Raw genomic sequence first — 24,908 nt, forward strand, 5'->3', positions numbered from 1 at the left:
TTTTTTATCCATTTATAGTTGCATTGCAGCGTTAGCACTTATGTTCTAGCAGCTACTGTATAAGTGATCGTCTCGATCGTAGCATGTCTCAGAGCTTTACATCTGACTGAAACTGCAGATTCCTGCCAAAAATGGCAGCGAAATAAATATCTGCCATGACAAGTCCCTGTGCAAGTTGTTGCTATAGAAACAACTGCATGGACAGAAAGCTGTGAAGTGAAAATTAAGCGACACCTTCTGACCAATCAGAATGGAGAATTCGGCAGCGTGCGAAGTAAACGCGTCATTTAGTTTCTTCAGATGTGATTTTTTTTAATTGTGTTTAAGAGAGACAGGAAGTTGGTGTCTGGTATGTGGTTGTTGATGTTGAGCCTCAGGAAGGAAGAGGACGTGATCCTGCTACCTGGAGGACCACAGTGCTGTCACAGAGACCACTCAGAACCGCTGATAAAGCAACAGGCTGGAGGCAGGACTTCAGCTGTGATTATAGAGTAAATGTGTCCGTGTTTCTGTAGTAGTTTCTGTAGCGGGTGTTGTGTCTGTCCTGTGTGCAGCTGAGGAACTCTCTGAAGAGCGATCTGTGTCTGGATCAGGGGCCCGACACCGACAACGTCCCCATCCTCTACCTCTGCCACGGGATGACTCCTCAGGTGAGCGCTAATGTCCATCTGTCTCTCTCTCTCCCGCTCTGTGTGTGTGTGTTACTGGGTACTGTATCTCCCTTTCTATGTCTCTCTCTTTTTTCTCTCTCCATTTCTCTGTATCTCTTTTTCTATCTGTCTCTCTCTGTCACTTTCTGTCTCTCTACCTTCCTTTCTCTATCTGTCACTTTCTGTCTCTCTACCTTCCTTCCTTCCTTCCTTTCTCTATCTATCTATCTATCTATCTATCTATCTATCTATCTATCTATCTATCTATCTATCTATCTATCTATCTATCTATCTATCTATCTATCTATCTATCTATCTATCTATCTGTACCTCCCTGTCTCTCTCTCTGTCACTTTCTGAGTCTCTCTCTCTCTTCCTCCCTTTCTGTATATCTCTATCTCTCTTTTTCTCTACCTCTCTTGTTCTCTGTGTCTCTGTCCCTCCCTTTCTGTCTCTGTCGCTTTCTGTCTCTCTCTTTGTCTGTCTCTCCCTTTCTGACTGACTCTGTCTGTCTGTCTGTCTCTGACTCTCTCTGTCCCTCCATTTCTGTCTCTCTCTGTCACTTTCTCTCTCTCCCTTTCTGTATCTCTCTATCTCTCTTTCTCTCCCTCTCTTGTTCTCTCTGTCCTTCCCTTTCTGTCTCTCTCGGTCACTTTCTGTGTCTCTCTCTCTCTGTACCTCCCTTTCTGTATCTTTCTGTTTGTATCTCTCTCTCTCTCTCTCTGTCACTTCCTGTATCTCTGTCTTCCTCACAGTCTCTCTCATTTTCTGGATCTCTCTTTTGGTCTCTGTTTGTCTGTCTTTTTGTATCTATATCTCTCTTTCTGCATCTCTCTGTCTCTCTCTTTCTGCATCTCTCTTTGTATCTCTGTATTCTCCTGTCTATCTCTCTGTCTTTCTCTCTTTGTGTACCTGTGTCTCTCCCTGTCTCTCTTTCTGTCTCAGTGTTTCGATATCTGTGCCTCTCTCTCTCTCTCTCTCTCTCTCTCTCTCTCTCTCTGTGTCTCTCTTTCACAGACTGGTGTGTGTGTGTGTGTGTGTGTGTGTGTGTGTGTGTGTGTGTGTGTGTGTGTGTGTGTGTGTGTGTGTGTGGTGTTTGAGCGAGGAGAGAGAGAGAAATCATGTTCCCCATTAAACTAGAGGACAGAGGGATCTGCTGAAAGCTCTGACACTGGAGACTCCTTCCAGATTGAACTGTTAAATAAACGTCTCCTTACAGAAAACTTCACCACATCAACGATTCTTCATTTTTGAATCACACGTCCCTGTGTACATTGTTACCATAGAAACGCTAACATGTTGATATAAATCTGTGATTTGCAGCTGCACTACGGTCAGAGCTGCAGTTCCAGAAAATTCACCAACCCGTCCTGACCAATCAGAATCAAGATCCTGAAGTTTAATGTAAACCTGTAGATCAGTGATCACCCAGGAACCTGTGGAAGGACGAGCTGAAGCTGTTTTGAGCCCTGATTTGCCTCAGAGTGAAAGGCAGATGTGCCAGATGTTCTTCAGACCCTTGGGTGTGTCCCCAGGTGTTTGCCATCTGTGGTGCCAGGCTGCGTTCTGCGTGCTATAACTAGATGCCAATGCGAATGTCATTGAAATGGCCATTTGCAGTAAATTACATCAGAAAGAGCGCTTTCCTGTTGGACATGTGACTCATTCTTCATCTTCCATAAGACGTGTCACTTCCTGTTGCGCCCGGTCCTGCTCAGGGGATACTGAAGATGGTGGTGGTTTTAGTGTACAGGCTCATGCAGCGGAAACGTAATTCTGGGATGTTTCCTCAGAGAGAAGGGGGGGGGAGGGGGGAGACACAGAGGGGGAGAGAGAGGGAGGGGAGAGAGAGACGGGGGAGAGAGAGACACACACAGGGGAGAGAGAGAGGGACGGGGAGAGAGAGAAAGGGGGAGAGACGAGGGAGAGAGAGACAGAAGGGAGAGAGAGAGACAGAGGGAGGGGGGAGAGAGAGACGGGGAGAGACAGGGGGAGGGGAGAGAGAGAGGGAGAGGCAGAGGAGGGAGAGAGAGGGATGGGGGGAGAGAGGGACGGGGAGAGAGAGGGAGAGACGGAGGGGGAGAGACAGGGAGGGGAGAGACAGAGGGAGAGGGGGCAAGAGAGAGCGGGGGGAGAAAGACAGAGGGGGAGGGACCGGGGAGAGAGAGGGAGAGACAGAGAGGGGGAGAGATGAGGGAAAGAGAGATGGGGAGAGAAGTAGAGACAGAGGGAGAGGGGCAGAGAGAAAGAGAGGGAGAGAGAAAGAGAGGGAAAGGGGGAAGAGAGAGATGAGAGAGGGAGAGAGGGAAGGAGAGGGGGAGGGAGAGATGGGGAGGGAGAGAGAGACAGATGGGGAGAGAAAGAGAGGGGAAGAGAGAGAGATGGGGGAGAGTGAGGGGGAGAGAGACGGGGAGAGAGCAGGTTGCAGTGAAATTTTTGCTCTTTTTGATGGATGTTGTCATGGTTACACATGTAAAGGCTGAACTTTTTTTATTCTGTATGTTTTTGGACGACAGCAACATGATTCTTCTAATTAACTTCTGCACATTTCATCAGAAAAGTACTTCAGAAACTCCTCATAGTGTGTGTGTGTGTGTGTGTGTGTGTGTGTGTGTGTACCATACAGAACATATATTTGAATCTTTTAATTTGGAAAAAAAGGCAAAATAATAATTATGACTTTTTTTTTGATCACATGACTCATGCAAAAAATATCATAGCTCGGGAAAATATATCATGAATAGATGCAAATTAATCTAATCTAATCTAATCTTTCTCATTAGGACAAAACAAGCATAACATTGTGAAACCAACAGGACAAAACCATTTTAAACCTGAAGTAACCCAATAACGAGCTGTAAACCACAGCACAGTGCTGAATCCTCACGTCCGATTGGTCAGAAGGTGTTGATTCGGTTTCTATAGGAACACTTCGCAGGTTAACGTTAACGCGTTAACGCCATCCTGATACGGTTTCGTTTTTAGAGTAACGATTCACTCTGAGTCTCCGAGACATAAATGGTTTATAAAATGTGTGTCACTGTCAGTATGGTGAAATTTTCTCTCAGGAGATGTTTCACATTTATGGAAGGAGCGTGAAAGAAACCTGTGTGGATTTTCACCATCTCCTCTTTAGTTTCGTTCACTGAAATAATTTTACAAATTAATATTAGAAATACTGAAGAAGGATTTTGTGTGCTAATGTTACTGGGAGTCACATCCAGCAGTAACATCGACCTCGACTAAACTAACGAACGTTGTGTCTCAAATCACATGCTGACGCGCTGTTGTGGACTGTTATTGAGTCCAAACACTCACATGGTTTCCTAGTACAGTTCGTGTTTTTTTTTTTAACTCTGTCACCACCATCTCATCTCATCTCATTATCTGTAGCCGCTTTATCCTTCTACAGGGTCGCAGGCAAGCTGGAGCCTATCCCAGCTGACTACGGGCGAAAGGCGGGGTACACCCTGGACAAGTCGCCAGGTCATCACAGGGCTGACACATAGACACAGACAACCATTCACACTCACATTCACACCTACGGTCAACTTAGAGTCACCAGTTAACCTAACCTGCATGTCTTTGGACTGTGGGGGAAACCGGAGCACCCGGAGGAAACCCACGCGGACACGGGGAGAACATGCAAACTCCACACAGAAAGGCCCTCGCCGACCCCGGGGCTCGAACCTAGGACCTTCTTGCTGTGAGGCGACAGCGCTAACCACTACACCACCGTGCCACCCCTGTCACCACCAAACCTACAGAAATCTGTTTGATGTGGTTTTTATAGATGAGTAAATACTTCAAATATAAAGTCGAGTTTTAGATTTGAGACTCCGCTCACAATGACAATCACAATAATGATCGAAAACGAAACCGAGCTCCTTTGTGTGTTTATCATCGCTAAACATATTCCAGCTCGGCTTGGACCTGACAGACGTTTTGGCTCTGATGTGCCGTCTAGTGAATGTTAGATCTTCTGGGTGTAGAAAAGATACACAAGCGAGTGTGTGAAGAATAATGTTGCTTCTAATAATGTTTGTGCACTCAAAATTCTCCACAAAGTATAAACCGGATCCTTCTGCTTCGCACTGAATAAATAAAAATAGACTGTATTATATACACATGAGTATTTTACTGGGAAATCCACCACTCAACTCGTATTTTTCATCTGCGCTCCATCCGGGATGTGGAGAACCAAAACCGGGACATAATCTCTATTTGTCACTCATGAGGAAATCGCTGAGTGAGTTGTTTTGATGAATTTGGGGACTTTTTGTTTGTGAATGTGTCGATATAATAAAAAGAAAATCACGTATTGGTTTGAAGATATGAAGTTTATCTTCTCGTGTTGAAAAACTCACATTTTTCATACGAAATGCATCGCGGCTCTCATCTCATTCATTCATTATCTCTAGCCCCTTTATCCTGTTCTACAGGGTCGCAGGCAAGCTGGAGCCTATCCCAGCTGACTACGGGCGAAAGCCGGGGTACACCCTGGACAAGTCGCCAGGTCATCACAGGGCTGACACATAGACACAGACAACCATTCACACTCACATTCACACCTACGCTCAATTTAGAGTCACCAGTTAACCTAACCTGCATGTCTTTGGACTGTGGGGGAAACCGGAGCACCCGGAGGAAACCCACGCGGACACGGGGAGAACATGCAAACTCCACACAGAAAGGCCCTCGCCGGCCACGGGACTCGAACCTGGACCTTCTTGCTGTGAGGCGACAGCGCTAACCACTACACCGCCGTGCCGCCCGCATCGCGGATCTGAGTGACGTATTTAAATAATATAGGCTGGCGTTGAGTGGGATATCAGATATATTCCATTCAGCTAGCATGATAATGAACGAGTCGAAGACGAGTAGCTGAATGGAATATATCTGATATACTATGAAAAAAGCCATTATTATTATAAAAAGCCATAATATAATAATAATATATTATTATTATTATACATTCGATGGAACAATTATAGATTTTACAAAAAGTTAAGAACAGGGGGAACTTACCAATACTGAATGCTGATTCTGATTGAATGTAATTCAATGTTCTGTCAATCCAATGTACTGTACAAAGCCAAAGTTCTAACAATAAAAATGGTACAAGTTCAAAAACCCTGAACAGCAACCCAACTTGTATCCAAGCTCTATCCAGGGAGACAGTTCAAGTTCACAGTTACTTTTGGTCGTAGTTAATTGTTCCATTGCAGTTGTTCAAAACAAAAGGGCTTTGCTGAGTGAAGTCCACGAGTGAAGTCCTCTTGTAAGAGTCTCCGTCACTGTTCCTCACCTCCAAGTAGAACTTTGACGATATTTCCGCTGTTGCTCTCTTTTCCAGCTTTTCAATGTCCATTGGTGTGTTTTTCTCTTGGAAATATGCATGAAGAATATCCAGTGAAGTTTTTGTAGCCTTTCGGGTGTTCAGCGCGTCTGTCTCTTTAAATCTTCCACTTTTAATGAAGCAAACCTCGCGGCCATGTTTGTGTACAAACTGTCAGAGTCACTCACTAGCACTGACGTTTTACATCTCCGATGTGTCTCTTTTCCAGTTTTTCGATGTCCGTTGGTATGTTTTTCTCTGTAAATATGCGTGAAGAATATATAATAAAGTTTTGGTAGCCTTCTGGGTGTTCAGCGCATCTTTAGTTTCAGTTTTCAGTTTATTTATTTAGTGCTCAAACCAAGCACAGGATTAGCCTCGTCTTCTCTCTCTCCCGGCCGACAAAGAAATGACTGTACGCATGCACAGCAGAAAAGTTTGGTCATTGGATCTTCACATGCGACGTCGTGTTATCTTGATAACGTGCAATATTATAACAATATTGCATGCTCGTTCTCCATTGGGGAGAGTGGCATAGTACGTGGAGGATAAGCGATATGAGAACAATATTGCATGCCATCAATAAACCCGCTAGAAGGGAATAGAACACGTCTTTACAGTATTTCATGGAAAAAGTGGCCTGTTGTCAAAATGCACATTTTTTTTTGTGGATGTGTCCATATAACATAAGGAACATTACATGGTGACATGAAGATATGAAGTTTATCTTCTCATGTTGAAAGTATTTCACTCGTTCACTTCCATGACTCATGAATATTTTCACCACTTGAAGATCCATAGGCGGCACGGTGGTGTAGTGGTTAGCGCTGTCGCCTCACAGCAAGAAGGTCCGGGTTTGAGCCCCGTGGCCGGCGAGGGCCTTTCTGTGCGGAGTTTGCATGTTGTCCGCGTGGGTTTCCTCCGGGTGCTCCGGTTTCCCCCACAGTCCAAAGACATGCAGGTTAGGTTAACTGGTGACTCTAAATTGACCGTAGGTGTGAATGGTTGTCTGTGTCTATGTGTCAGCCCTGTGATGACCTGGCGACTTGTCCAGGGTGTACCCCGCCTTTCACCCGTAGTCAGCTGGGATAGGCTCCAGCTTGCCTGCGACCCTGTAGAACAGGATAAAGCGGCTAGAGATAATGAGATGAGATGAAGATCTACAGTGAGAGTAAAAAGTATTTGATCCCTTGCTGATTTTGTTGGTTTGCCCACTAATAAAGACATGATCATTCTATACTTTTAATGGTAAATGTATTCTAACATGGAGAGACAGAATATCAAAAAGAAAACCCAGAAAATAACTTTAAAGAATATATATTAATTGATTTGTATTTCATTGAGGGAAATAAGTATTTGATCCCCTAGTATGCATTAGGAGTTCTGGCTTTCACAGACCAGTTAGACACTCCCAATCAACTTGTTACCTGAATTGAAGACATCTGTTCTAACTAATCACCTGTATGAAAGACACCTGTTCACAGAATCAGACAATCAGACAGATTCCAAACTCTCCAACATGGGTAAGACCAAAGAACTCTCTCAGGACCTCAGAGACAGGATTATTGACCTGCACAAATCTGGAATGGGCTGCAAAAACATTAGCAAGATGCTGGGTATTAAAGTAACAACCATTGGTGCAATTGTGAGAAAATTTAAGAAGTATAACATGACCATCAATAGACCTCGGTCTGGTGCTCCACAGAAGATTTCACCACGTGGGGTGGCAATGATCATGAGAACTGTGAGAAATCGGCCTGCAACCACACAGCGGGAGTTAGTGAATGACCTCAAGGCAGCTGGGACCAGTCACCAGGAAAACAATTGGCAACACTTTGCGCCGCAATGGATCAAAATCCTGCAGTGCCCGAAAGGTACCCCTGCTTAAGAAGGCACATGTGGAGGCTCGCCTAAAGTATGCCAATGATCACCTCAAAGATGTACAAAGTGATTGGGAGAAGGTTCTGTGGTCAGACGAGACCAAAATTGAACTATTTGGCCTAAACTCTACCCGTCATGTGTGGAGGAAGAAAAATGCTGCCTATGACCCCAGGAACACTGTGCCCACCGTCAAGCATGGAGGTGGAAGCATTATGTTTTGGGGGTGTTTCTCTGCCAAGGGCACAGGGCTACTTCACCGCATCAGTGGGAAGATGGATGGAGCCATGTACCGTGCAGTCCTGAGGGACAACCTCCTCCCCTCTGCCAGGAAGTTGAAAATGGGCCGTGGTTGGGTCTTCCAACATGACAACGACCCGAAGCATACAGCAAAGGCAACAAAGGAGTGGCTCAAGAAGAACCACATTAAGGTCATGGAGTGGCCCAGCCAGTCTCCGGACCTCAATCCAATCGAAAATCTATGGAGGGAGCTGAAGGTCCGAGTTGCCAAGCGACAGCCCACCAACCTTAATGATTTAGAGAGGATCTGCAAAGAAGAGCGGGCCAAAATTCCCCCTGATATGTGTGCTAACCTTGCGGTTAACTACAACAAACGTCTGTCCGCTGTGCTTGCAAACAAAGGCTTTGCCACCAAGTATTAAGTGCTTTTGGCTGGAGGGATCAAATACTTATTTCCCTCAATGAAATACAAATCAATTAAAATATATTCTTTCAAGTTATTTTCTGGATTTTCGTTTTGATATTCTGTCTCTCCATGTTAGAATACATCTACCATTAAAAGTATAGAATGATCATGTCTTTATTAGTGGGCAAACCAACAAAATCAGCAAGGGATCAAATACTTTTTACTCTCACTGTAGATCTTCGCGCCACTCTGTGATATCCTCCCTGTATTTGCTGTGTAATGAACATAACATCAAGGTCAAACTGTAATTCCGAGTGTGTTTAATGTGATTCTCAGTTTGCACTGATTGTTCGCGTCCCGATTCTAAAACTCCGAATTTCCACCTCATTTCACACGAAGCACCTCACGCCGCTGTGTTCCTGTTGTCGAGCTGAACGATGGCTGTTGTTCTGAGCATCAGCGTTGCTCCAGCTTTATGTCACTATTAACACTTAGCAGGGTTTGTTTCTGTCCTTTCGTCACTCTCTCTCTGGCTTTCTGCTTCGCTGCTAAAGCACAATCACAGGCAGCTCTGGATGTGTTTAAGTTAATGTGGCATCTACTGGAGCGGAAAGTATAAAAGATGGGGTTTTTTTTTCCCTCTTCACTGCTGTAATTTTAGGACTGTGACAATGCAATCTCTGTTAGGATACACTCGGATCCTTTTTTTATTTTTTCATTTACTGCGGCTCAATATTTGTTTGTGCAGAGCCTCAGCTTTACAAACACAGCTCAGTATTTTCTTTCTTTATTTCTTTTTTGTGAATCTAATCTAATAATGATAGTTTTATTTTTATTAATAATTTGAGATCTTGGCATTAGAAGTTCAATCTAATTTAAAAATATATATATATCGTAATAATATTACAGTTTAAAGAAATACATTTAAATTAAGGGGCGGCACGGTGGTGTAGTGGTGAGCGCTGTCGCCTCACAGCAAGAAGGTCCGGGTTCGAGCCCCGTGGCCGGCGAGGGCCTTTCTGTGCGGAGTTTGCATGTTCTCCCCGTGTCCGCATGGGTTTCCTCCGGGTGCTCCGGTTTCCCCCACAGTCCAAAGACATGCAGGTTAGGTTAACTGGTGACTCTAAATTGAGCGTAGGTGTGAATGTGAGTGTGAATGGTTGTCTGTGTCTATGTGTCAGCCCTGTGATGACCTGGCGACTTGTCCAGGGTGTACCCCGCCTTTCGCCCGTAGTCAGCTGGGATAGGCTCCAGCTTGCCTGCGTCCCTGTAGAACAGGATAAAGCGGCTACAGATAATGAGATGAGATGAGACATTTAAATTATTTGTTTTGACTTTCGAGAAGGTTCGAGTTTGATGCCTCACTGTCTTAAAATCTTAAAATTGTTAGATTGAACGTGATGCATTGTGTATTAGAAATTAATTAATCTCTTTCGCTCATGTTTCCAGAAGGCCGATGATAAGGCTGTTGCCATGGTGTTGCGTCCATCGTCCACAATTCAGTTAAATCGTATCTCCTCCATCAGTTCTCCACGGATGTCCGTTCCGATTGTTTTGTTTGAAAGACCTCATCACGCCGCACAAAACTTGGTCGTTGTTTTGTCAAATTTTTTGTTAACGAGTTCATAATTAGGCCAAATTAATGAATTTTCCAGGCGTCTCAGTAGAATAGTTTCTCCTTTCTGATTTCTCATACAATTTCAGTTCTGATCGATGTTTTGGGTCGATCTTTGCTCGGGGAACAAAATTTAGTCCTTTTGTTGATTTTCCTCTTGTAAACAATTAGTCGTGGAGGTTGGGCCTCTCTCACATCGTAACATTTCAGTTCTGCTTGATGTTTTGGTCATCAGGGGTGTTTTGACGGCAGGCCAGATGAGCGACTACGTCCTTGACGTTCTGGTTATTAAAGGCAAATGTGTGGAATATTTCTCATTTTTAGCCTTTCTTCTTCTTCTAATTATAAAGTCCATTTCTAGAAATTGTTCCTAATTCCAAGGTTGAAAATGTACAAGATGACGTTGCTTCTTTGTTTAGAAATAAATGCATGAAGCAAAATTTATTTGCGAATAAACTCACCAGTTTAGGTTTGAAATGTAGAGAAAAATATATTTCTATATTCTTTGATTAGGTTTATAATAATCTGTAATAAGAAATATTATTAAACAATTTATCGAAATCATATACGTTTTTACCGGCTAAGAGCATTTTATCACTGTAATGTCTTGAATTATTATAATAATGTTAATTTTATAGTATTTTTATGTTTTTTGTTTGTTTTTTATTTTATTTTACTTCCCACATTTTTCATTTTTATCCCCCGATGGCTGAAAGGCCCGAAGGGGGATTATGTCATGGCGATTTCCGTTCGTCCGTCCCGGGAAGAGTGCTCACCTTCTGAAATCAACTCCTCTCACAATTTCTGGAGGAATTTCACCAAACCAGTTATATGTCGGTAATACACATATTGTAATTTCATTCAGCTGGGTCGCATTTTACCAGAGTTACAGGCCTTGATTAACAAAATTACACTGACAGTTTCATGAGAGTGTGTTTTCCTTCTGAAATCAACTCCTCTCACAATTTGTGGAGGAATTTCACGAAACTTGGCAAAAGGCCTTGTTGTCGGTAAGACGCATATTGTTATTTCGTTCAATTCAGTCGCATTTTACCAGAGTTCCAGCCCTTGATTAACAACCTTGTACTTTCACAATTTCATGAAGGTGCGCTCATCTTCTGACATCGACTCTTCTCACAATTTTTGGACGAATTTCTCGAAGCTCGGCAAAAGGCCTTGTTATATGACGGTAATACGCATATTGCGATTTAATTTCATTTGTGAAAATTTTCCCAGAGTTTTGACCCTTGATTAAATAACTTGTACTTTGACAATTTCATGAGGGTGTACGTTCTTCTGAAATCAACTCCTCTCACAATTTGTGGAGGAATTTCACCAAACTTAGCAAAAGGCTTTGTTACATGACAGCTATACGCAGATTGAAATTTCGTTTAATTTGGGCAAATTTTCCCAGAGTTATGCCCTTGATTATTAACAAACTTGTACTTTGGCAATTTCATCAAGGTGTGCTTGCTTTCTGAAATCAACTTCCCTCGCAATTTTTGGAGGAATTTCACAAAACTTGGCAGGATTCTTTGTTATATGTCGGTAATATGCATATTGCAATTTCGTTCAATTCAGCCACATTTTCCCAGAGTTATGGCGTTGTTGCCAGTGGGGGATGTTGTGCTCTCGGAGCACTCTTGTCGTTTCGTTCAATTTGTTTTCTATTTATATTTTCAAAGTGAACATCTCTTCTGAATTTTTAATTTGATTTTATATTAAAATGTTTGAAGTATTTATTTAAATTGTATTGCAGTGTAAGTACGAAAAAAGTTTTGCAGGATGCCTTTTAAATATGTGTAAAATAAGTCATGTATATCTATCTATCTATCTATATATCAGGGACGTGTTTTCGTTGTCGTGTTGTTTCAGAACGTGTACTACAGCAGCACGCAGCAGCTCCACGTGGGCGTACTCAGCCCCACCATCGACGACGATGACAACAAGTGCCTGGTGGACGTGAACGGGCGGCCGAGGCTCATCGAATGCAGCTACGCCGCCACCAAGCGCATGAAGCTCCACTGGCTTTTCACACAGGTAAGAATCCTCGTAAGAGACATTACACAAACATGAAGTAGCAGGGAGCTGAAAATGTGCATCGTGGGCGGAGCATGATGGGAGGAGCCTCTCACAACTAATCCAGAGGGAAACATTGTACCAAATAAACACTCACACATTCCTTAGCTTCAGTCAGCTGTGAACTGGAAGTATGTTGTCCTGGCTCCCCCGTCCCTGTGAGTGCCTGGGCCCCTCAACATCGCTCCATTATAGCATGAGGGAAGATGACGAGCGGAGATGGAATTACAGCAGGTCTCATCTCATTATCTGTAGCCGCTTTATCCTGTTCTACAGGGTCGCAGGCAAGCTGGAGCCTATCCCAGCTGACTACGGGCGAAAGGCGGGGTACACCCTGGACAAGTCGCCAGGTCATCACAGGGCTGACACATAGACACAGACAACCATTCACACTCACATTCACACCTACGCTCAATTTAGAGTCACCAGTTAACCTAACCTGCATGTCTTTGGACTGTGGGGGAAACCGGAGCACCCGGAGGAAACCCACGCGGACACGGGGAGAACATGCAAACTCCACACAGAAAGGCCCTCGCCGGCCACGGGGCTCGAACCCGGACCTTCTTGCTGTGAGGCGACAGCGCTAACCACTACACCACCGTGCCGCCCCATTACAGCAGGTTATTATTTTATTTTTTAAGAACAGTGAAAATACCTGTGACTTTCCATTTGTGAGGCAGAAAAATAAAAAAGCTTTCTTAAGAAATAAAGTGAACAGAAGATAATGACTCCGAACTCCTTTTGTCTGCCATGAGCTCGACGATGGGTTTGGTTTCTGTTGAGGCTTTTTTACACAAAATATGAAAAAATGATGGCACTTTTCTCTTTTTGTGCCTTTTTAGTAATTAGTTTTGCTTCCATACAAAATCACAGTCTCCTGCTGATGCTGGGTACAACTGCAGAACCCCAAATCGAAACAGGTTATCATCGCTCTTTCTCTCTCTCTCTCACACACACACACACACACACACACACACACACACACACAGAGGAGACGTGGAAGTTTTGTGACGAAGGCATGAAACGTATTAGAAGATCAACAAGCCAGATATAAAAATGTAAAAAGATAGATAGATAGATAGATAGATAGATAGATAGATAGATAGATAGATAGATAGATAGATCTCCTCTGAGATAGATAGATAGATAGATAGATAGATAGATAGATAGATAGATAGATACCCTCTGAGATAGATAGATAGATAGATAGATAGATAGATAGATAGATAGATAGATAGATAGATAGATAGATCCCCTCTGAGATGGATGGATGGATGGATGGATGGATGGATAGATAGATAGATAGATAGATAGATAGATAGATAGATAGATAGATAGATAGATAGATCCCCTCTGAGATAGATAGATAGATAGATAGATAGATAGATAGATAGATAGATAGATAGATAGATAGATAGATAGATAGATAGATCCCCTCTGGGATGGATGGATAGATAGATAGATAGATAGATAGATAGATAGATAGATAGATAGATCCCCTCTGGGATAGATAGATAGATAGATAGATAGATAGATAGATAGATAGATAGATAGATAGATCCCCTCTGGGATAGATAGATAGATAGATAGATAGATAGATAGATAGATAGATAGATAGATAGATAGATAGATACCCTCTGAGATAGATAGATAGATAGATAGATAGATAGATAGATAGATAGATAGATAGATAGATAGATAGATCCCCTCTGAGATAGATAGATAGATAGATAGATAGATAGATAGATAGATAGATAGATAGATAGATAGATCCCCTCTGGGATAGATAGATAGATAGATAGATAGATAGATAGATAGATAGATAGATAGATAGATAGATAGATAGATAGATAGATACCCTCTGGGATAGATAGATAGATAGATAGATAGATAGATAGATAGATAGATAGATAGATAGATAGATAGATAGATAGATAGATAGATAGATCCCCTCTGAGATAGATAGATAGATAGATAGATAGATAGATAGATAGATAGATAGATAGATAGATAGATAGATAGATAGATAGATCCCCTCTGGGATAGATAGATAGATAGATAGATAGATAGATAGATAGATAGATAGATAGATAGATAGATAGATAGATCCCCTCTGGGATAGATAGATAGATAGATAGATAGATAGATAGATAGATAGATAGATAGATAGATAGATAGATCGATCGATCCCCTCTGAGAGAGAGATAGATAGATAGATAGATAGATAGATAGATAGATAGATAGATAGATAGATAGATAGATAGATAGATCCCCTCTGGGATAGATAGATAGATAGATAGATAGATAGATAGATAGATAGATAGATAGATAGATAGATCCCCTCTGGGATAGATAGATAGATAGATAGATAGATAGATAGATAGATAGATAGATAGATAGATAGATAGATAGATAGATAGATCCCCTCTGGGATAGATAGATAGATAGATAGATAGATAGATAGATAGATAGATAGATAGATAGATAGATAGATAGATAGATCCCTCCTCTTCTGACGAAGCCCATCAGCAAAGCGTTTTTTTTCCACCCACAAAAACCACCATATGTCTTATGTTTTTTGTTTTTTCGCACCACTCTGTAAGTGTGAACTGCTGTTGTGTGAAAATCCCAGGAGATCAGCAGTTTCTAAAATACTCAAACCAGCAACAGCAGTAACCGGGTCACGGTCGAAGTCACCGAGTTCACTGGGATTTTCCTCCACATTCTGATGTTCGATGTGAACGTGAACTGAACACCTGAATCTGCGCGAGTTCTTGCGTTGTGCTGCTGCCACGTGATCGGCTGAGTGGATGGAATCGGGTATGCAGGTGTTCCTAATAAAGTGACGTTTCTGCATTTGATGACTGTAATTTGAACATGCGTTTTAGGATCAATGTTACACTTTTGGCACAAATCAGAAAGCTGTAGTGGATGAACAGGAGGATGTTTTCTACCCTGCTTGAAGTCCTCGGTACGGATCCGGACGTAACGGGCGCAGTGTTTAAACTGCTCTAATCCCATGGAGACCCAGGTTTTAGTATCGGCGTTCACTGGCGCAGTAAAGAAAGCAGTCGAACATCATACACCAGTGCAATTTGTCTGAACGCTGTAATTCTAACACGCTTCTTCACACCCAGCGTGCGCGCCGCAGGAAACACTGCGCTGGAGGTGATTGTGTCTGGTGTGAAGCGTCCACTACAAATCAGAGTGAAATTACACTGAAATGAGGAATATTTTCCAGGCAAATAAACGCATGCGTGTGTGTGAGAGAGAGAGAGAGAAAAAGAATAGGATGACACCGAAAGGCAAAATTTCGCATCTTTAACAATTAATGAGCTCAACCAGAAAGCAACAAACACACATTATCACATCAGAAGAACCCTTGAGAAAATGCTGCCACAGGAAGTTGTTTAGTTGTTTTGTAATTCTGTGTCTAAATTATTTTTTTATCATGATCATGTTTTTTTTTTTTTTTTTTTTTTTTTTAGGTTTGGTGACATTTCCTTTTCGTTCAGAACGCAGTCCTGTGCTTGTATTTGATCGTGAAATCTCCATGACAGCTGAACTTTGCTTTTCACTTTTGTAGCCTAGATTAATGTTCAGATACACAGTCGATGATGAGGAACAAATTACAGCAGGAACTGATAAGCAGCTTTATCAGGCAACATTCTGAAACAGGCAATTACATTGTTCAGTAACCTGAAGGCTAAACTGATTTGCTGCGATTACTGAGCGAGCAGCAGGACGCCTTGTTCTTCTCAATGGTGAAAACATACAGTTAATTAGCCTCGTGTTGAACTTGAACAGCTAAAATAATACAAGAAGAACACAGTGATTAATGAAGCGCTACAAACCGCTCACGGTACATTTTTCAAAAATATTAATGGTATTTGAACGCATTGTGTACAGAGTGGGCGGCACGGTGGTGTAGTGGTTAGCGCTGTCGCCTCACAGCAAGAAGGTCTGGGTTCGAGCCCCGTGGCCGGCGAGGGCCTTTCTGTGCGGAGTTTGCATGTTCTCCCCGTGTCCGCGTGGGTTTCCTCCGGGTGCTCCGGTTTCCCCCACAGTCCAAAGACATGCAGGTTAGGTTAACTGGTGACTCTAAATTGAGCGTAGGTGTGAATGTGAGTGTGAATGGTTGTCTGTGTCTATGTGTCAGCCCTGTGATGACCTGGCGACTTGTCCAGGGTGTACCCCGCCTTTCGCCCGTAGTCAGCTGGGATAGGCTCCAGCTTGCCTGCGACCCTGTAGAAGGATAAAGAGGCTAGAGATAATGAGATGAATGAGATGAGGTGTACAGAGTGAAGTCCAGATAAATACAGAACCACAGGTATTTATCCAGGAATTCAATGACTCATCCTTGTATGTCATGTTTTATTAGTCTTCAGTAAGATTACGCTTTCCTTACAGGGGTTTGTGTGTATTTTTATCACGTTTATTTACATTATCCTGGCGACTTGTCCAGGGTGTACCCCGCCTTTCGCCCGTAGTCAGCTGGGATAGGCTCCAGCTTGCCTGCGACCCTGTAGAACAGGATAAAGCGGCTAGAGATAATGAGACGAGATGAGATTTACATTATTAATGACCGAGATAAAGATATGTTATGGTCTATAACTAGGCATATCAGACGCTCGCTGGCCGCGCTGTGAAAATTGTCCGTGCAGACGCTCATCTAAGTTTCCAAATCTGTCATTGCTTAACTCTTGAATATTTTCTATCGTGAACACTATCATTAAAAAGCTTATAATTTCTGCTTTCCAAAGAAATGTATCTGGTTTAGATCTGTTCAGTACTCAGGGATGAGGATGGGACATTTAAAAAAAATCTGAAATGTCTGCCAACTTTCCCACATTATTTATTTATATATATATATATATATATATATATATATATATATATATATATATATATATGAATGTTTTCAAATTCAATGATGGTTTAACCCATTGACGCCGGATGCTGCGTCGCGCAACATTGCCCCTAGCGCCGGTTGTTGCATAACGCAACATTGCCCCAAATGCTGGTTGCTGCATAACGCAGCATTGTTGATTTGTCATTATTTTCAAGACTCATGCCAGATTTGTTTTTTTTTTATAAAAATGTGTTAGTGTTAATGCTGAATGAGCATGATCCAATAAAAGCAGAGAATTTTATCTTTTAAATGCAACTTATTTCATGTCTTTATGTGCTTCAGAGGCTGAGATATTGAATTTTTCATAGGCGTTTTCAATTAATTATTTTTATTTCAGAAAACCCTCAGGCAGATGGGGACCTTTTCTAAAAACTGGCTTAGGCATTTGCAGATGTTTTTTTGCAGGTGTTTCAGGCGTCAATGGGTTAAAACGTTTATAAACTTTAAGATAACAAATCCCTACAGATATAATTATATATATATATATATATATATATATATATATATATATATATAGTGAGCGATAATGGAGGTAACTGTAACGATATCTTTGACAATTTAAGTAAAACGTACCTTTGTGCTTTTTTGTTTTGATGTGCTCCTGGATGTTTCTAGCTCCTCTGTTTCCATAATTGATCATATCTGAGCACAGAATACACAGAACCTTTCCCAGCACGTCCACTTTTCGGATATGTTCCGTCAGGCACGTCGTCACAGTTTGTGTCCCTATCTGCATGGTAACGCTACTATCGAGCCATGCCCATCGGAAACAGTTCTTTATCCCGTTCGATTTATCGATTTCCCTGGCACAATCCTCATTTTTGCGGTCCAAAACTTTCGCCATATTGGCGAAGTAACTTTGAAAACTAACCAAAATAACTAGAACTTAAGAAGTGATCAAAACCGTGTACGTGTAGCTTATTTCTCCGCGAATTGTAGAAGTGAGATGAAACTAGCGCCAAAACGTTGCCGGAAATCGTCGTGAGTTGTCGTTAGCATAAATATTGAAGAAAGCAATGACGATTTCCGTTATCACAGCTGCAACTAATTTTGTGATGAGCGCTGCCGAAAGATGCTGGCGGGCAGTCGGTCGGTCCTGCCTGCTTGTGCCACCACAAGCCTCGCCTCGCGCCGTCCCCTACACCCCCCACCCTACCCCCCACCCCCGAAATTTTCTCAACGGATTTGCACGTTTCACAAAAATGACATTTTCAGCGGGAAAAACTCGGAATTCCACAGATCCGTGGAAAATTCTCATCCCTGAGTACTTTGGGAGCAACAGCAGGTTGAAGTCTGTACAACAGAGTAAAAACTCTGCTCGCGGGACGTCAGGAAACTGCCAGTGATTTTCTTTTTGAGTCACGGGAAAGTGGTCAGGCTCTCTCTCTCTCTCTCTCTCTCTCTCTCTTTTCTGATCGGTTTCCGACTGGATTACTCGTGAATATCAATCAGATAACATTTATAATGATGTTCTCTCGCTCTCACAGTTTCTGATGAAGGATTCAGCAAAATTTTCCGTCTGCTAGTTTTGATGTTCTGATTCACAGGAGACTTTGAAGTGAGTTTTCATAGCTTTACCTACTTATTTTTTTCCAAATCAAACTGATTCCTGTAAATAAATAACTATTTTAGAATATAACTGGAGTTGTTGTGATGAAAAATATTGAGATCTTAGTGGCCGGAATGAGATTTTTAAAAACCAGAAGTCAGAAACGTGAGTGTCGATTTCAGTTGAGTGAATGTGAATTGTTTATTGGATGTGGATCAGAAAGTTTTTTCGAGCATCTAATCAGAAAGATTGATTTCGGGCCCCCTGTGCACCATCAAGCAAAAATAAACCTCTTTAGTTTGAGCTTACTGAAGGTTATTTTAGTAAGGAATTATTCTAAAGAGGTATTAGGACTCCTTTTAGCCTTTACTTCAACACAAAACTTGATTTACAATTGAACAGAGTTGAGAAGAGTCTTGGAACAACCAGCAGTGAAGGGATTCGAATTTCCCGTCGATTTACAAACTGAACACAGAACAACATCGTATTTTTCATCATACATTCGCCACGGGGACTCAACACGCCACGCCGCCCAAAACATAGCTCCCTTCAGTCGCTTACTGGCTGACAGCACTTTCACGTTGGTGGGTTTTTTTGTTTGTTTGTTTTTTACACTGACCCCGATATGACTGACTCTGTCCGATGTGCTCGGGGACGGTCGGGGATCTGAGTGTGTTTTATACCCTAAATTCATTAACTGTTCTATTAAAAAAAATGAATAAAATTGGAAGTCTGTGATTCAAATTCAGTAGCTTTCGGTCCACTAAACAAAAATAATTGGGTGTCGGGGAAAATTATTTTTCATGATCTACACTTGAAAAATGTGAAAGGCAGTCTAGCTTGAACTTTATTGTTATGGAGCAATTTCTGGCGCAAGAATTTACTTCAGGATAAATAAAGTCTTGTCTTGTCTTATCTTGTCTTATCTTATCTGGGTGTGATGATCTGAGGTCTGAGAAGCAGGTCTGAGATCAGTGCTCCAGGCCATTAGGCTTCAGTTTGATCTTCACTGTTTCTTCAGACACCAGGTTCCCACTGAGGAAAACAGGCAGCAGACATGGAAATGCATTTGGTTCGTTCGTCGTGCCGTCTCACCTGAAAACTTCTCTCAGCTCTCGTTTTCTCAATGCTTTTCTCGTTTTGTGATTTCGGCCTCAGTGTGTAGGGTGTTAGAGGTGACGCTTGCTGCAGCGTTCGTGATCCTGTAGCATGGACACATGCTGAGATTTCCAAATGAATCTGAAATGAAATGGTGCAGTGCCAAAGAATGAAGAGTGAAATAAGTCTCTCTCTCTCTCTCTCTCTCTCTCTCTCTCTCTTCTCCCCCCCAGAGAGGCTCCATACAGAACAGAAAGTCAAAGCGATGCCTCGAGCTTGTGGAGAGCAACGAAAGTGAGTTCGGCTTTGAGCTCACCGTCCAGAAATGCACCGGACAGAAATGGACCATTACCAGCGTTCTGCCTGCTGGTGGCACCTTGTAACGGGATGCTGAGAGGGTCGAGGACGCTGAGCAGCACCACTGAGAAGCCTGGATAAGGACGAGGAGACCACGATGGACCTGGATGTCTCGAGTTGAACTTGACATCATATGATAAATGTTAAACATTTTTATCCTGAGCTGCTGTACATGTGAAATACGGATGAGCCGCATCTGGCAGCTTGGCCAAGGGAATATCGGTATATTTATCGAATAGTTTCTTATTTTTGGTATTATTGGATGACAAATATTATGGAACTAAGCCTATTTCTAGATTCCTTCACTCAAGCTTTATACTTTATTATTATTATTATTAATATTATTATTATTATCCCCCGCCACAACGTGCGCAGGGAGATATAGGAATGGAGTCCATCTGTCCATCCTTCCGTCCATCCATTTCAATCTAGAAAAGTTTTCTCAGAAACTACATAAGCTACATCAATGAAACTTTGCGTGTTCATATTACGATTCATAATCTAAGTTGAGTTCGAAAATCTTTTACGAGAAATTATGATACCCCTGCTCCGAAGGGGGGTGGGTGGGTGTAGTGTACTGGTTTACCTCTGTCTGTGTCTCCGTCTGTCCGAAACACCCTTTTTCTCAGCAACCACAAATCACAGCCACTTGGTACCAAACTTCAGCTTGGGGTTCTGTACCATGTATACCGTTTTCAGGTCTGAAATTTTGGATTTACAAAATTTTCATAACACTTTTCCTCAGCAACTAGAAATCACACCTGCTTGATATTTGGTACCGAGCTTCAGCTTGGGGTTCTATACCGTGTATACCGTTTTCAGGTCTGTCCCACATCGACTTCCTGTTTACTGACTGAATGTATTTACGAAACATATAGAGTGGATTTTGACACCATTTCAAGAAGCAAAATGCGATTTCAAAAGGACAGTTTCCCAGGTTGCTGTTTGAAATCCCTGTGGAGAGACTTCTCTTTACTTACTCGTTTCAGGGTTCATTATTTGTTGACATCAACATTCATAATAATAAGTGTCCTATTCCTTCGATTGCTTGCATTCTGATATAAGCGAGCGCGGAGGGGATACGGAAGTGAGCAGGAGCTCACAGTTCATCTTGTTGTTTGCAGAGTTATGGCCCTTGATTTTCGTTAGTGCACTTTGTAGAAGTGGACTCAATCTAGACAAGGTTTCTCAGAAACTACATAAGCTACATCAATGAAACTTTGCGTACTCATACTACTGAAAAAAGCCGGGTCGTATTTTATGAAGGTGTCATAGCACTTACGACATCATAAGTCAATATTAAAGCAATGGGCTTATCAGGGCATAAGTGTTAAGTAGTCTTCATAAGATGCTCGTGGCGGAGGATAGCGATGACCATGCCTTCTTGTTATTCAAAAAGTATAAAATCTGTGATTTCAATCTAAGAACATTTTGGAGAATTTACATAAAACCTTTTTAATCGCTGTGATCATTGAGCAACGAGAGGATGTACCACATGACCTCAGACACGCCCCCGAATCATGGAGAGTCGAGAAAAAGAGAAGAGACGAAGAAACGTCAGAATCCTGAGTGAATTTTAAATTATTATTTGAAATAATAATAGGATGATGCACTGAATGTGAAATTCGTAATACACTACCGTTCAAAAGTTTGGGGTCACTTTGAAATGTCCTTATTTTTGAAAGAAAAGCACTGTTCTTTTCAATGAAGATCACTTTAAACTAATCAGAAATCCACTCTATACATTGCTAATGTGGTAAATGACTATTCTAGCTGCAAATGTCTGGTTTTTGGTGCAATATCTCCATAGGTGTATAGAGGCCCATTTCCAGCAACTCTCACTCCAGTGTTCTAATGGTACAATGTGTTTGCTCATTGCCTCAGAAGGCTAATGGATGATTAGAAAACCCTTGTACAATCATGTTAGCACAGCTGAAAACAGTTGAGCTCTTTAGAGAAGCTATAAAACTAACCTTCCTTTGAGCACATTGAGTTTCTGGAGCATCACATTTGTGGGGTCGATTAAATGCTCAAAATGGCCAGAAAAATGTCTTGACTAGATTTTCTATTAATTTTACAACTTATGGTGGTAAATAAAAGTGTGACTTTTCATGGAAAACACAAAATTGTCTGGGTGACCCCAAACTTTTGAACGGTAGTGTAACTAAAGCAAACGATAATTAAATGACCGTGACACATCGATTTAAAAGGGAACAACTGAAATTAATTGAAGCAAAAATCGATTATTTTTTAAAAATGGGCATGTAAAAGATGGATTCGGATTCGAAAAACGGATGCGCAAATAATGTATTTATTTTATTTAGCCTTTATTTAACCAGGAAGGTCCCACTGAGATACAATAGCTCTTCTTCCAGGGAGTCCTGACCAAGCCGGCAGCAAATAAAATAAAAAGTTTCATATACATATACAAACAGACAGGCAACATTTAACGCAGATTAAAACACAAACACTAAATCTCAAAACAGAGACGTAAGGGAGTCAGTGACTAAAATGAACCATGGAAAAGATAAAAAATTTATTTGAAACATTTATTTATTTGAAACAGTGACCGTGTTCTATGAGAACCGAGTTTAAAAGATTTTTAAGCATGTTCATAGAAGGCAAGGGATACGAACTAAGAATGTTTCGCAGCTCGTTCTTTTCCCCAGTTCAGTCCGTGTGGTTGGAGACTGAAGGAGAAGTTATGCCTGATGAGCAAGTACTGTACTGTATTCACGTCCTTCTGATACGTAAAATATTCCTTCTGTACATCATTCACAATTGAATAGATTAATAACAAATTTGGTCACATCCAATTACAGTACTGTGTAAATAATGGAATGAAATGTTTCAACATGAAGTAAAAAAAAAAATAGTGTAAGCAGTAAGGCATAATTACGGAAGCCGAGAGAGGCCCTTCATATAATCCTTTTTTTTTAATTCACCTTGTTATCCTGAGATAACGACATAATTAATTCAGGATCTTGAGAAAACAACACAACTAATTCGAGATCTCGAGAAAACAAAACCGTTATTTCAAGATCTCAAGAAAACAAAACAATTATTTCATGATCTCGAGTAAACAGCTGAGAAATGGTTCATTCAGGTGCGCCAAGAGACTTGTGATATGCTGACTTTGGGGCTATTTCTCATTCTGTATAGACGCAACTTTGGTCATTAGAGTGTCTGGAATAATCGATCACCTAATAAGGCAATATTTTGATCAGGGGTTGACACAGGGAGAGATTGCATTAAGTCTTTTAATAAGGGATCATTTCAAAATTAGTCCGCGGCACCTCCGCAGAAGACTGGCCCGGCTTCGTCTCTACCGACGGAGATACAGTGATCCAGCTGAGATCATGAAATAATTTTGTTTTCTCGAGATCTCGAATTAGTTGTGTTGTTTTCTCGAGATCCTGAACTAATTATGTCGTTATCTTGGGATAACAACGTGAATAAAAAAAGATTATATGAAGGGCCTCTCGCGGCTTCTGTACATAATAAATCAATATAACAGTCAGTATTTGTTGAGCTGACCCTTTGCTTTAAAAAAAAAATAGAGCGGCGACTACAATTATCAACACCTTAACGCATATTAAATCATCACCTTAAGAAAAGGAATCATACTGTGTCATGTGGAAGCTCGAGGTTTACGCTGCTCTAGATTATTAATTAACAGCTATTAATATCACGGATTTTAACTTGGTTGTAACGTATTGGAGGATGCACTGTCCTGTTATATTATGTACTTTAAGATGAATTTATCAGTTGTTTTTGCTCAGGATTTCAACATTCTCTGTACATGTCATCCGCGAGTGAAATGGAGCTACAACATTCTGCAACAGCCACGTAACAATTTATTACATTTAACAATTCTTCGCCGAAGGTGAAGTCGAGGTTATTGTTTAACAGTTATTCCAGGAAATCGAATCATACATGAGCTGATAGTCAACGAGGCGCGTAGCACCGAGTCAGCTATAAACCGTGTATGACCAGATTGAGTGGAATAACTGTTTTATTCAATCCACATTCACTAGATTTTGAGAAACAGAGCATCTCATCTCATTATCTCTAGCCGCTTTATCCTTCTACAGGGTCGCAGGCAAGCTGGAGCCTATCCCAGCTGACTACGGGCGAAAGGCGGGGTACACCCTGGACAAGTCGCCAGGTCATCACAGGGCTGACACATAGACACAGACAACCATTCACACTCACATTCACACCTACGGTCAATTTAGAGTCACCAGTTAACCTAACCTGCATGTCTTTGGACTGTGGGGGAAACCGGCGCACCCGGAGGAAACCCACGCGGACACAGGGAGAACATGCAAACTCCACACAGAAAGGCCCTCGCCGGCCACGGGGCTCGAACCCAGGACCTTCTTGCTGTGAGGCGACAGCGCTAACCACTACACCACCGTGCCGCCAGAAACGGAGCATTTTTATTTTTTGCAAACTCGATAAATAAAAACTTTATATAAAACGTCCGCCAAAATAATTTCCGCTTAGAATGTAAACAAACCAGTAAAACGACAGGAGCAATTTGTGAAAAATGCGATAATAATTCTTGAAAACTAAAAAAAAAAAAAGAGACATTCTTACCATCAAATACTTTCATTCCATATTTTATTGCTTTTTTTTGTATTTTTTGGGGTTTTGCTTTCGAGTAGAGTTTTTATTTTGTCCTCGGTCGTTTCAGCAACACGCTCCGCCATTTTCTTCTTCTTCAGGGTTTTTTTGGTGGTTGGCAAACCAACTTAAAGGTGCATTACCACCACCAACTGGG

At 41.7% G+C, this 24,908-nt stretch overlaps 1 protein-coding gene across 1 annotated transcript in view; it reads left to right on the top strand.

The window, feature by feature from the left end:
* The window catches only part of galnt18b (UDP-N-acetyl-alpha-D-galactosamine:polypeptide N-acetylgalactosaminyltransferase 18b), a 317,312-nt gene extending 297,164 nt beyond the window's left edge, over positions 1–20,148 (top strand). Inside the window, exons 9-11 of the mRNA XM_060940841.1 lie at positions 555–650; positions 12,003–12,167; positions 19,999–20,148. Coding sequence (XP_060796824.1) covers positions 555–650; positions 12,003–12,167; positions 19,999–20,148 — 411 coding nt within the window. The remainder of the gene's footprint in view (positions 1–554; positions 651–12,002; positions 12,168–19,998) is intronic.
* Positions 20,149–24,908: the final 4,760 nt, after the last annotated feature.

This window comes from Neoarius graeffei, chromosome 15, assembly GCF_027579695.1.
Source record: "Neoarius graeffei isolate fNeoGra1 chromosome 15, fNeoGra1.pri, whole genome shotgun sequence".
Taxonomy (NCBI): Eukaryota; Metazoa; Chordata; class Actinopteri; order Siluriformes; family Ariidae; genus Neoarius; species Neoarius graeffei.